Below are 15087 nucleotides of genomic sequence, written 5' to 3' on the forward strand. Positions count from 1 at the left end.
GAAGGAAAGGAAAGTCCCTGAAGCAAAATTGCAGCGCCGTGGTTTTAAAGCGCAACCGAGGTAGAGAAAAGGAAGGCGATATAAGCGTGCGTGGCCATGATACGCACACGACAAACTGTCTTAAAATATTTAGACTTGAGGGAAAGCTTCGTTAACAAACGATATCACAGCAATCAGCACTCGAATATAATTATAACCCTAATAATAATTGTAAATATTCATCTCATCTATGGGATCTAATGCGCGCGCTGTTGCTTTGTCTCTGCGTGTAGTAGTTAAGAGAGTCAGTTTAAGGGAGAAGAAGGAAGGAAAGGAAAGTCTCTGAAGCAAAATTGCAGCGCCGTGGTTTTAAAGCGCACCCGTGGTAGAGAAAGTGAAGGCGATATAAGCGTTCGTGGCCATGGTACGCACACGACGAACTGCCTTAAAATATTTAGATTTAGAGGGAAAGCGTCGTTAACAAACTACAACACGGCAATCAGCACTCGAATACGACGAGAGAAATTATAGATGCGGAAAGTTCTCTTGAAATAAATGTGGTTTGCGAGACAAATTCTTGTAAGTATTGAACCTCTTAAAAGATGAGGGGGAATATGCGCTCATATATATATATATATATATATATATATATATATATATATATATATATATATATATATACATATATACGTAGATCCTTCCCGTGCCACAAACCGCGCCCCCAATGCGGTTTAAACTAGCTATTTAGTAGTAACAATAGTACAGAAAAAGTTATGTCGCAGAAATAGAATTGCATTTATGGTACAGAGGTGTGATTTGTGTGCTTTTCTGATAAATGGAAGGCGAAAACAATTTTAATTCACTCCTAATTCCTGTTGGTGAAACTACCTTACTGTTATTATCAGTACGATGTTCCTTGTGCCATTCGTCTTACAATTCTACAGTTCCGAACGAGAACAAATGATCCTAACCAATGGGCTTGATTTTTATTGATTATATCATGAGAAGCCAACGAAGAAAGACACCGAGGAAAACAGGGGAAACACTTGTACCTAATGATTAAATTAAGGGAATGGCAAATTATTGGCAATATAAATTGGATTAAAAAGCAACTTGCCGCTGGTGGGGAACGATCCCACGTCTTCGCATTACGCGTGCGATACTATAACCAACTGAGCTAGCGCGGCGCGGTTTGCCAATCCACTTTCTTAGGTATTATTGTGTTACTACAAGAACTAACCTTAGGAGTGCTAGCCAGCGCCACCACTCAAAAACCTTGGCGGCGGATGTGGAACATCCTTTCTGCCGCAGGCGTCACGAGAACGTAATCTTTCTTGGTGAAGGCAACTGGTCAATAAACCCGCACATGCTACCTGAAGGCACCAATTTCGCCGGATTCGAGAGCCTCGTGATGTAAGAACAAGAAGAAAGGGGGTTAACCACATCCACCACCAAGGTTTGTGAGTGATGGCGCTGGCTAACACTCCCAAGGTCAGTGGTAGTAGCAACACATAAATACCCAAGTAAGTGTATTAGGAAACCGTACCGTGGTAGCTCAATAAGTTAGAACATCGCCCGCGTAATGCGAAGACCTGGGATCGTTCCCCACCTGCGGCAAGTTTTTTTTCCATCCGTTTTCATTGCTATTAAATTCTCATTTCTTTAATTCAATCATTAGGTACAAGTTCTTTCCCCTATGTTTTCCTTGGTGTCTTTCTTTCTTCGCTTCTCAATTTTACAGTTAATAATTTTTAGCTGATAGAAGTTCTAGCCTTCTCTTTGTTGTCAAATGCTGAGTAATCGAACTCATATTCTGGCGTTTTCAGCCTTCTCAAAATTGAGTTTTTTTTTTCATTTAGGTATGCTCAATTTTCTTGCAGCAATCGCGAAATGACGGACTTCTTGCTTTTGGAAGCACACGCAATAGCCGTTGCGTTTGCTTATCGCTTTAGCTAACTGTCGCTGGCGGAAATGGCACAGCCAACGCCTACGTCGCTCTCTTGTCGCCTTTTAAGCAGCGGCGCCCGTATGGCTGTTTGTGTGTGGAAGGTTTGAGAGCAGTGCAATATCGAAGTGCAAGCGGGCATGTTACGTGGTGTTTTGTATTTCGCAGGCATCACCAGTAAGCTGAAATACATGGATAGAAAGACAGAAACTGTTTATTCGGACGTTTTGCAAACCACTCTGCAAATTTCTAATTGTAATTTTTTTCCTAGCTTCGTCACTTCAGAATTTGGTTAATTAGTCTTTACTCAAACTCAAGTTAAGCAAAAATACAAAAAATAGCGTGTCACACTACATACGAAGGCAAGCAACGTGCATTTGGTCGCACCGTCTTAGAGTTCATCGGCATATATTTAAACTCTCGCTAAAGTTAGCTGAGACACCCTGTAGACAGTTACGTTTGCTTAGATACGTATTGGAGACTTATGCCTATATTGACATATCTTGTTGCGAACTTTTGTGGATACATGCACTGAACTTTCTTTTCAGTCACATTTTTGCCCTTTGTCAAGGTTTATCTTCGCATCTGTGTATTCCATTGTATCTTCGCATTTCTAATGTATGTTTTGCAGAACTCCTGCTTTTTTATACTTGATCGCTGTTGCGACTATAATTTCGATGCAATTACAATACATGACTGGTGACAGCTGCTCCTGCGCAATACGTTGAAACAAAGGACAGCGTCATTGAGATTTTTCCCTTACCGTTGCATATGTAGAAAAATGTAACCGCAGTTCTTGAATTACAAAGTTTCATTGAAATATTTGTCTGCAAATCGTTCATTCCGCGGCCTTTACATTTATTATATCAGCGGCATGCACTGCTATGCTGATTTCGAATTGATATGGTTCGAAAATTCGTGTGATATTTTCTTTACTTATTAAATAGATAAGAAAACGTGGAAGCTTTGGGATCAGGTAATGACAGAATTTTTGGGACATACGAATATATTCCTAATGAAAAAATACATATTGTACTTGTCTTGATAGTGTGTAGCGTCCAAGAATTCGTTTGCAGCGTCTGTGGTAATGGAGTTATTATTAACATATTTGATCCCTCGACCCATTCTGTAAGGAGCAGGCCGAGCTCCAACGTTGATTCTCCCTGATTCTGTTGCAAATTATCTGGCTGTATAATTTATACAACCCTCATCACCTCATCAAAGTGAGTTAAATACGCAATGATATGCCCAACAAAACTGAATATTTTTCTGAATAGCCAGAGACTACCAGGTTCCTAACGGAATAGAAGATGGCTGCCCGCCGATCGCCCCGGCCTTAGCTACTCTGAGCTGGCAGGGAGCATGGATTTATTTGCGTATATTTACAGATTTTCGCCACAGTATATCGTTATCTTGACCTTTCGGCACGTACACGACATCGCTCTGCCAACTCTTTTCTACTTAGTATCCGTTTTAGTGGTATTTTTAAGTTTCCGTTGCACGACGCCGTGATTTTCGACCAGCCGTCACAAGCTAAGAAATGAGATGACCAATCGCAGACGCCAGCGCCAGCCTCCTTATCCGGTTATCTACTTTCACTGTGCTGCCTCGGCCCTATAGAGACTCTGTCCACTTGAGCGTGCTCCTGGCCTATTATAAGCCAATTAGATAAGTAAAACTACTCAATGTAGGAAATGGTATTCGCTTTGATAGCAAAAAAAAAGTGACATCTTATCAACTAGTTGCATATTTCATTGGGCTTTACAACCAACGCTGCGGGTAACGGCTCGATGATTGCGTCTGTGGTTACATAAAATTGACGTCAGGAGATTGGAATAAAAACTGATTGGAATAGTTTTACATTATGGGGTCTCAGGTCTCAGTAAAAAAATTTATCAAATCAAATATGTCTGCGCCTCGCGAACACAAAGGACCAGAGCATAAAAGAATGCGCTCTTCATGACATGTCAACCCCTTCATACTCTGAACTCAATCGCGAAGATGACTAAAAAAATTAATACAGAAATTACAGATAACAGAATGCGCGTTCAAAGTACCGTGTTCTTACTAGCTTGCTTTTAATAAACACGCACGTTTAGGCGAGCTAGAGGGGGTCGCCCATACTTGGGTCTAAGCGTTGTCCTACCGCTACACGAAAGCAAAAGTTGTTTGCCGAAAGCATCCACACGCGGCCTCCACATAGTGGAGAACGGCGCATTTCCGGACATGCATGCACGCTGTTCATTTTTCCGCTACGCAGTCGCTGTTTTATCCCCCAGAAAGAGAGCGGCCATTGAAGCACATTTTACGACACTCCCGACGCATCCCTACGTTCCTCTGCCTGCAGTGCCGTGACACCACTGAAAGAGAACAGGCGACATTTGCGGTGTCGGAATTTCTGTGAAGTGCTTAGTTTCCCAACGCGCGTCGCGCTTATAGATTTCTGCAACTACATAACCTACCGATTTAGCCCCCTTGGCGTTTTCCTTACGTCTTGGTGGTTGGCGCACTTCACCCAGCTCGCATCCCCGCCCGAGTCCGACTTACTTGCTGGGCTTGCTACTTCGTCGTTTGCCCTCGGCGCAGCTGGCAAAGCCTGTGGTCTCGGCACTTGTATTCCAAGCTACGCTGAGTTCTCGTCGCAACGATACTACTCTGGGCGGCAAAACCAAGCTATGCTCGTGGTCAGGTGCTAGATGTCTGTACCTGGATGGCCGGGTCAGTTGCAGCACAGAACCTATAAAAAATGTGACATGTCGGCCCTATAGACATTCTGAATAATGCCGAAAACCCTGTGCACACATTGGATTCCCACCACCATGGTGAAGGATATATATGCAGCCGACTTTAGGACCAGTTCAGAAAGGTATTCGACCGTATGCGCTCTGCTACATGCCTCATTAATTTTACCGATGTGTTCTGGCATGCACGTAGTGTGTTCGCGCGCCGCAAAACATGGCCCCATGAATGCAAGCTTGATTTCCTACAAAGGTGCAGGTTGAATTTTTAGGCATTCTCTCACGCTGGCACCACGATGGTGACGTGGATAAAAGCGGTGACGAGGAGCCGCTTTCACTGTGTGGGCTACATTTTTTTTCACGTCTTACGTGATTCAGAATTTCATCACACAGAGAGGAAAGCTATGGAAAGGAAGGGGAGGGCAATCCAAGAAGCGTCGCAAGCTGCGATATGTCGTATTCGTGCAGCAACCCGCCGTTTATTTAGTACGGACGAAATGTAGACTCGGTACCGCTGGAGTACCGCTGACGATCCTGTAAGCTTATAGCGCTTACTGTCGTCTGTCATCTCACCCTTGACTCAAGAAACATGGTAGCTGTATCGTACATGGCTTTAGGCAAGTGAGGCAGCTCATGGCATCAGTAGTGTATCGTCATGAGCGAGAAAAATTTATAACTAGCTTTGTGTGCGCTGTTCACGTTCTTTAAGTATACTGAGTGACTGGTTATTTGGAGCTGCTGCCCCTAATTGTGCGAAAACATTAGTCTGAAATAAGGACAAATGATCGGCCTAGCCACGCAGGTCGAGTTCGAGGTGGAGTTGGTGCATAGAAGGCCGTATTGATTTCGGCGCACTAGCGCACCTTATGGCCGGAAGTGCACACACTGCTTGTGTAACAGCAAGTGGATGTACGGCATGATGTCAAATTTCAGTGAAGCATTGCTGCAGAATCAGCACAGAACGTACAACAATGCTGTATGGCAAGCTTCTGACCACTATAGCGCCGGCCCGCGTCTCTTCTCATGTTGGCGGCCGAAAACCAGAACCGAGTGTAGCACAAGGCTGTCGGCCTTAAGCAAATCTCTTACATAGGACACATGCAGTACGTTTCAAATATCTGGGTGTTGCATATGGGCAACGTTCCTACAGCATGAGTAGGATGGCCGCTTGCCAGTGGTGACAACGTTGATATTTAGTAAAGGGGATAAAAAGAACGTACCTTGGACGTGTGTTCGCTTCATTTATATTCTTCAAACGTATATGGTTTGCTGGGAAGATGTATAAAGTGCAACTAGTGGAGTAATTGTCAGGATTTAGCACGGATACCAGTCTCGTTCACCGCAAACACGTCGCCCATCTTCCCGTTTGCCGCCCCAACGTCGCCTTTCGTCCCCTATGGCTTTTGGCCGCATCCTTTCGGAAAACTAGGAAATGCAGCCGTCGGAGGTGGTGCTGCATTGCCGACTACTGCAGCAAATCTGTCTGTGCCCACAAGGAGAAGTGTAATTGACGTTAAAATAGACGTCGTACCTGTCCAAGCACTCGTCGACACTAGAGCCCACGTATCTGTGATGACTGCTAGCCTATGTAGACGTTTACAGAAGGTCCTCACTCCAACAGCTGCCCCAGAGCTTCTTAATGCTGACGGCGGTTATCCTTGGAATGTGTACTGCCCGTTTAACTATAGCGGGCTGCCCTACTTCTGTTCGCTTTGCTGTGATCGACAACTGCCCTCACGACATTATCCTTGGATTCCACTTTTTATCCACTCATTCTGCTCTCATCGATTATGCGACCGGCGTTCTTAAGTTAGAACTGCCTCAACTCGCCGATGCTCCAAGTACCGTCCCCCGCGCTTGTGCTCGCTTCAAGAAGTGCGTCTGTCACCCAAGCCAGTTACTTGCCTCACTTTGACCGCCCTGCCACAGGTTCCTGACGGTGAATATGTGCTTCACCCCATCATCGACGTGTATTTGAACCGAAACGTTGTGGTTCAGCATACGTTTGTCACAGTTATTAATAACGACTTCGTTCTACCGCTTCGGAATTTCAGCCTGTGCTCGCGAGTGCTTCTTGCCGGCATGTTCGAGGCATCCTTTCTAGTGGTTGCGAATTTGGCATTGAGTCTGAATGCCGAGAGTGGTTTATTAGCACCAATTGCAGCTGACAGCTCTGTTGCCTTAACGGATGACTTCGCGAAAATGATTGCACCTGATCTCACCTCTGCACAGGCCACAGACATACGACTCCTGCTTCAATCGTACAGTGACATCTTTGATTTCGGCGACAGGCCGTTAGGCCAAACATCTGTTGTTCACCACCGTATAAACACTAGAGATATGAATCATATTCGCTGGCGTCCCTATCGTGTAACACATGCTGAAGGTCGAGTCATACAATCAGAAGTGGACAAAATGCTCCACAATGTGGTCATCCAGTCATCAGCCAGCCCTTGGGCCTCGCCTGCGTACCTGGCGTTGTTGCGTCGATTATCCCCGCTTAAGTAAGATCACGCGAAAAGACGTCTACCCTCTACCGCGCATTGGTGACGCCTTCGACTGCTTGCATGAAGCTAAATACTTCTCGTCCATCGATCTTCGATCAGGCTACTGGCAAATTTCATTTGATGAAATGGACCGCGACAAGACGGCCTTCACCACTCCGGATGGCTTATATCAGTTCAAATCACGCCGTTTGGCCGATGCAATGGTCCTGAGACATTTGAACATATGATGGACTCTCTTGTGCGAGGCTACGAATGACCACCTGTCTTTGTTACCTTGACGACCTAATTGTTTTTTCTCCCACGTTCGGCCGCTCCCTTACCCGACTCGCTGCAATTCTTGCGGTCTTCCGAAAAGCCAGCCTTCAACTGAACTCCACGAAGTGTCAATTCGGGCGCTGTCAGATCACTGTGTCGGGAGACCTCGTTGATGCATCCGGTGTCCAACCAGATCCCGAAAATGTTCGCGCCGTACACAGTTTTGCTGTGCAACGTTCTGCCTCTGACGTGCTCTGCTTCATCGGCCTGTGTGCTTACTTTCGCCGTTCCGTCAAAAACTTCGCCGACGTTGCTCGGCCTTTGACAGATCTTCTAAAGAAGAACACGCCATTTTCATGGGGCCCGGAGCAGGCTCACACGTTCGCCGTTCTCATGCAATATCTGACAACCCCTACCACACTTGCCCACTTCGGTCCGTGTTCACCGACCGAAGTCCACACTGATGCAAGCGACTCTGGTATCAGCGCTGTTCTAGCCCAACACCAGAATGGTACCGATAGCTTACGCCAGCCGCCTGCTGTCACCTGCCGAGAGAATTACTCCATCACCGAGCAGGAGTGCTTGGCTTTAGTTTGGGCTGTCAGCAAGTTCCGCCCATATTTGTACGACCGCACGTTTTCAGTCGTCACAGACCACCACGCACTCTGCTGGCTGCCTTCCCTACAGGAGCCGACAGGACGGCTTGGTTGCTGGGCTTTGCGGCAGCAGGAATTTTCATTTAGGGCGCGATCTTGTATGCGTTCCAAAATAGTACGGAGGCGGTTCATTCTATCGAGCCGCACACAATTGGTCAATTTGAACCCCGACGAACGCCATGACGTCAATTGTCACGTGAGCCGTGACGTCTTGCTGCTGATAATCATTCCGTGTCGTCTGCTAACGGACGAACGCCACGGAACGGACGGAGAGTCCGTCCGAAGCGATAGAACGGATTAGAACGGCTACCAGACTGCTTGGATTGGATTAGAACGTAAGTGCTTGGGACAGTTAGCATCTTTCGTATCCGGTTCAATCCAATTCCGCGCACCCAACAGTTGGAGAACATGGTGTTTGCTTTCTCTTCCGTGCCTTTTCGTGTCGCCTGTGCGGCTGCTGCAATCGCGCAGAGACGATGACCCGAGGTACATGATGCATTTGAAGAGTTGACGGAAGAAGAGTTCCGGCAGTATTTTCGTCTGTCCAAACGAACAGTGCGTAGATTGTGCGACGAGCTTGACCCTATCATTGGATGCCAGCGAGCCAGTGGCCTTTCCACAGAAAGGAAGGTGTTGTGCACGCTGCGATTCTTCGGCACCAGAAGCTTCCAGAGGAGCGTTGGTCGCGAGGAGCACGTAGGCATGGCACAGTCGGCCGTGAGCAGCACCATTCACGAGGTGACGGAGGCCATCATTTCCGCGTCTGCCCGCAGAAGGTTGGTGGACTTTCCTTTCGCACCGTCTGCCAAGGATGAGGCAAAGGCGGCGTTTGCGCGACGCGGCGCCATTCCAGGCGTGCTAGCGTGCGTCGACGGCACGTTGATCGCCATCATGAAGCCAGAGGGACTCAGCCCGGCCGACACTGCGAGCTTCATGCCGAGAAAGGGTTATTACGCCCTAAACGTCATGGTCGTAAGTACCGTTGGAATGTTTTACTTCAGACTGTGGTCGCCATTTTTACTCGCCCATAGTAGCAATTGTTCAGTTTAATGTCCAAGCTGGCATAACTAGTAATGTAACGATTAAAAGAGGACATGCGGGGAACTGTTTACGAGCTCGTTGAAATGAGTGCCATGTGCTGTGCATAATCCGTCTGCCGTTCCAAAATTGTGTTTTAAATGGGCAGCAGTCGTAGCAGAAATGGATACACTGCAGGGAAGACACGATGGAAGCATTTTGAACACGGAAGTACTTACAACCATTGCATGGGCTGGCTTTGGCTCGTATGGGGGTTCTTGCGCAATATCGGGCCTCGAGTTTTCATTTAGCTATCAATTATAGTACGAACCATAGGCGTCCGCACAAGGGGGGGGCATTGTCTCCCCCCCCCCCCCCCCCGATTGCAAGACCCTGTGCACGCTTATGGCTGAAACAATCTGCTACTTGTACCAGCGTGCATGTATTCTTTTCTGCATATGAATGGCAAAACGGATTTCGAGCATATCTGCAGATATATTTTGTATTGCGCCCCATTGCAGGTGTGCAACGCGAAACTTCGCATTCTTGTTGTGGACCCCCGGTTCCCTGGTTCGTGCCACGACTCTTGGGTGTGGCAGCATAACCTACTGCGTGCAAGCCTAGCCGCACAACTGCAGCCTGGCAAGTATCTGCTTGGTTAGTATTCGTAATGCGTACCCCTAACTAGGGCACAGCACTCACCTGTCACTTTCTGTAATAGGAGACTCAGGATATCCCCTCGAGCCATGGCTGCTTGTTCCACTACCTGGCAGCCATGCCGGCGCCACCTCTGAAGGCCACTACAACCGGGAGCACGCATCCATGCGCAATGTTGTGGAGAGATGTACCGGGGTGTTGAAAAGCAAGTTCCGCTGCTTGCAGCGCTTTAAGACACTGCTATACAGCCCCGATAGAGCAGCGCGAATCATTTATGCGTGTGTTGCTCTCCATAACATTGCCTTGGACGCGGGCGACTGGACATTGGACGATTATGGTGGGGAAGTGCCACCAGCTGAGGAGCCAGAAGAGCCAGGAGACATCCAGGTGCTGGCACCACACGACGTGTTTCCTCAGAGGAAGGCAGCAGCGCAGCGCCGTTGTCAACCTTTTCTGAAGGACACAGGAATGGTGAGTTTTCATAATACATAATTTATTTATACAAATTACAGTGCCCTTAGGCTATCACAGAGCTGTGTTTGTACAGCGGAAAATACATTAAAAAATTTGTATACACAAGTGCACCTCCATACGGATGGTGAATGTTCCAAATCCACACATCCGACAGATTATGATAATTTAAACACAAACGAAGTACACTTATACAAAGAATCCTTTAAATAGAATGCCACAGCCGCGGACTCGGAAACAATTGTACCCTCGTCACTATGCAAGAGTGTCCAAGGCTGCCACTTATTAACAGTAGTACTCGTGAAGCAGTCGTAAGGCAATGCTTCATGCCCCTTCATCTGTGAAGAACTGCACTTGCTGCTGCTCCCAAGCTAGCATTGTTTTGTGCAATATGCACATCACAAAATGCTTCTTTCCTCATGTAACATTAGAAATACGACGCTACAACAGCTTGTATGTGTTGTGTTCATCCTGTGATATGCCACTTTCTGTAGATGCAGCAGTTGTTACTTTCTACTCATGTCCAAACATGTGTTTGTTTTGCCATAGTTGGTGGTTACAGTAATGGGAAATTGGCACAAAGTACTTCTTTCAAAGTGCAACATGAAACACGGTAGCAACGTGAAAGTGCAGCCTTTTCTTTAAATATCACATGAAATATGAAATGGAAACATCCCTTGACCCATCATAGTCATGACAGACTTGATGAAAGCAGTACATATGATTGGCACTCTGTGCTCATGGTCACCGTCAGCAAAAGGTGCGCAATATTTTCATAAAACACACCAGAATGAACGCAACCACCGCATCCTGTGCATTCGGACGCTCAGTGTACATTGGTAGGAGCGAGGCAATATGCTTGCTAGCCATCTCTTGTGCTAGGTGTATCAAAACTTCTGTGCAAGCATGAATACACAGGCGAGGCAAGCAAGTAAAGCGTAATGAATGCGGATTCAAACACAAACAAAATGTAACGCTGAGTGTAGTGACAACATTACACTCGTCACATCATGTCCAAATGGGTAGACGTAAATTAACGTAAAAGCGCAAAAAATAGATAGGTCAACTTTATCACACTCTATGATAACAAGTACAACACAAACCTTGTAGTACAACATGCTTCAGGTAGCAAAGCATGTGACAACATCAGCATCACACAATTCGTTTCCACCACGGCACATAAAACTAGCAGTTACATTTGCGTGACCTTGCAAGAAAGTATGACTTTCACAGGTATGTCCGTTCACTTGTCAGTGTTATGAGTCACTGACTAGAAGCATTCATTTCTCGACAGCAATTGTAGTGCGATGCTAAACGGGTGAATTATAATTGTAAAAAGGTGAGTGCACTTGCCAGCTGTGATGAAACACGTTACATAAAACATGAATAATTGGCTCTACAATCTCGCAGCACCCAGAAAGTGTCACACGTGAAAGTTATTCTTGCAATGACTCCCTTGGAGCGAAGACTAGAGGAAACCAATCACTGGCGTGGTGCAATGATGATGGTCATTTTCATTTGTGAAATTATGCAACTTAAAGAGTGACTAATTTGGTGCTCTGAAAAAAGAGCACATTGTAGTTGTTGCAACTTAGCCTCACTGTGCCGAAAAGAAAATATCACAGTGCAAACACTATGCGCTAACACTTCATAATGAGTGCAGTAAGCTCACAGTACATATCACAGTACAAAACACATACACAGAAATCGACAACTATTTGTAATGATTCCAGTGTGAATGACTAGGCGCCTTCGAAATGTGTAAATAAAGAAAGCACGCTGGCATTGCAGCTGGATAAGCGTAAATAGAAAGAGGCAAATACTACAGAACAAAAATGGGTGCACGCATTACACCTTTCAACCAAAAAACTCCCCTGTATTACTCATAAAGGAAACTTAAACACTAAAATTCAAACAATAAATAAATAAAACAAACGGAACTGATGAAACACAAATGAATAAAATATGATATTGAAAAAATGATTAATTTCTGTCTTGTTGCAGGTGCGCAGCGATGTGTTGCGCTGTGGCGCGCACCTGCTCCAAGATCTTGCATGAGTTGCCGATTACTCACAACCAGCTCACGGCTGGAAGCTGCTGTTAAGAATTGCAACGTGCACAACGATTCCCTCTCTGTTGAAGAGCCACTGGCCTGATGGCATCCTTTGGCAGTGTCAAGCGTCGCGTACAAGCTATGCCTTCTTCGTTTGGACAGACAAAGACCTGCTGGAACTACTCTTCCGTCATCTACTCAAATGCATCTCTCACCACCAAACAGCCCAGGTCTAACCAACCTTTTGCCCAGCGGCTGATCGTTGGCAAGACACGATACCGAGCCCTCTATACAACGCATATCTCTTGTTTACATCCCAAGCTGATTTGTTTTTCAGATCCATGATTCACTTATAACAAAGCATAAAGAATATTTATGTCCTTCATGTAAAATGACACTAAAGGACCTGCCAACCTGCAGCATCTCGTCGCCCTGTTCCACGCTGCGGGCGCACTGCGACGACATCGTCGTCAAGGTATCCACCCGTCGTGGTCGCTGTCGACGTGGTGGCTGAACAGGGTGCTGCAACACTGAAAGCATGCAGCATTTTCTACAGTTGCACTGCATCTTATGGTACGAATAAAAGTGGCTATGGCCATGTTATGGCTTATTGGGCTAGTTTAATAAAATACGAGAGCTCATTTTCTTTTAACAGCTTGAGGATCAATAACTTACCAGGTGCAGCGGTCACCCTTTCGGTAGGTGACGCACCGCGCGGTGGATCCTCTGCCGCTGTAGAGTAAACACATTAAAAGTTTACGAACTGCACACACATTTGGCGATAATTAAAACACTCATTCCTCTGATGCTTACGTATCGCTGTGCTCCTCAGGACCGCAGCCTCGTCTATAGCTTGGACGACAACTTCCATGGCGGAGGTGGGGACGTCAGCCTGCTAGAAAGTGTCATAAGCGTGGCTATTCGTTACAATGCCTATGTTACAAGTTTTCGTACTACACATTTGCGGAAATATTCTGCAATTATTGAGTGCTTAATGATCCCATGTATTACCGGCCTCGTGCACATCCCTGAAGGCATTTTATTTCTGCGTCGATCACTTCATCCCCCTTTTCCCGAAAGCGCAGCCAACTGAGATTCTAGTTGATTAACCTACCTGCTTTTCCATTCTCTCCTACGCTATTTTCCTGCTCACCAACGGTGTCGCGTTCCGCTAAAGGTACCACTTACAGATAATGGCAAACTCTACACCGGCACCATTCAGGAACCCATGATATTACGGCGACAGTGTGCTTACCTCTTGGTAGGGGAGGTCGGTCACGCCGTGGAGGCGGACCGTCCCGGTCAGCTGGAGGACTCGGCCACGAAAACCGTGTAGCCGCCCCCCTCCTGTGCTTCTGAAAATGCACGCCAATGTCGAAGGATAAATCGCCCAGACCATTGGACGGTCACTCACCTTTGTTCTTGGGCAATTGCGGCAGCGTCGCGGCGGGCCTCAAAAACTTGCTTGCGCCACCACTCCTGCCACTGCCCAGTGGTTTTGACTACAGGGCCTTCGCTGTTCAGCGCGTCGGCCAGCTGCTGCCACAGCCGTCGGCGGTCGCCAACAGTGAAGCGCGGCCTCAGCTCGCTGGATCTTATAGCCAGCTGGGGATGCTGCTCCATGAAGGCGACCACCGTCTCTCTCTGCGCCTCCGACACACGTGGCCCCTTCACCGGTGCTGCCACGTTTAGCGCCATGGCTTCCAGTGCTCAACTGAACGACTGAACCAACCGCTTCAAAATTCGCGCCGTGTGCTTGAAACGGGGTGGTGGCTAGCGCCATCACTAAACGTATCGCAAAACTGCGACACCACCTAGCACCATCTGAAGACATTAACCGCAATATTTTGTTTCAGTTGTTTCGCATTCCAAATTGAATCTTTGAAAAGCAACACCAACACATTTTGCTACTCAGTCATAATAGCAAAATATTTCTCAACATGTTGGAAACGCTCCTCGATATATTATACGGTCCCCAAGCAGACGTCAAAAGCGTGACGTATGCTTCCACTTCGCTCATCGGCTGTTTGCTTCCTCTCGTTCTCGCGAACAATGCGGACCGCCTATTTCGTGACGTACAGAACGGACCACCTCCGTTCTATTTTGGAACGCGTACAAGATCGCGCCCTTAGTGTCCATTACAAGACTGGATGCCTCCACAAGGACGCTGACTGCCTCTCGCGTCACCCCGTGGATCATCCCGATCCTGTTGCGCATGATCCGTTGACATGCGTGATGTCTTTGACTGACATGACCGACATGCGTGCTGAACAACAACACGACGCATCCTTAAAGTCCATCATCGCCGGAGTGTAATCTGGCAGCACCGACGGCACGTGCCGCATGTTCGTGCTGCATGACGGCATCCTCTACCACTGAAGCCTGATGAACCATGACGGCCCCTAGTTGCTCCTTGTCATGCCTCGTCATCTGCAACCCGTCGTTCACAAACAATTTCACGATGCACCGACGGCGGGACACCTTGGTGTTTTGCGTGCATACAACCGCGTACGACGCCCGTTCTTCGGGCCGGGTCTCTACCGCTCTGTGCGCCATTTTGTCGCAACTTGCGAATTGTGTCAGTGCCGGAGGAAACCTCCCCTGGCACCTGTCGGGCGACTCCATCCCATTGAAGTTCCCTCTGAACTGTTCTTTCACGTAGGCCTTGACCTGCTTGGCCCTTTTCCGACAACGACTAGATGGAACAAGTGGATCGTCGTCGCTACTGATTACGCGTCTCGCTACGCGAGAACAAAGGCGTTGCCGACTAGTTGCGCAACTGATGTCGCCGATTTCCTCCTCCACGGCG

At 47.2% G+C, this 15087-nt stretch overlaps 1 protein-coding gene across 1 annotated transcript; it reads left to right on the forward strand.

The window, feature by feature from the left end:
- Window positions 1-8782: 8782 nt before the first annotated feature.
- Window positions 8783-12283, forward strand: LOC140219592 (putative nuclease HARBI1). The gene is made up of 4 exons (XM_072289493.1): window positions 8783-9052; window positions 9619-9687; window positions 9980-10225; window positions 12230-12283. Exons 1-4 carry the CDS (start codon window positions 8783-8785, stop codon window positions 12281-12283), a joined length of 639 nt encoding a protein of 212 aa, XP_072145594.1.
- The last annotated feature ends 2804 nt before the right edge of the window (window positions 12284-15087 follow it).

This window comes from Dermacentor andersoni, chromosome 7 (genome assembly GCF_023375885.2).
Source record: "Dermacentor andersoni chromosome 7, qqDerAnde1_hic_scaffold, whole genome shotgun sequence".
Classification (NCBI taxonomy): Eukaryota; Metazoa; Arthropoda; class Arachnida; order Ixodida; family Ixodidae; genus Dermacentor; species Dermacentor andersoni.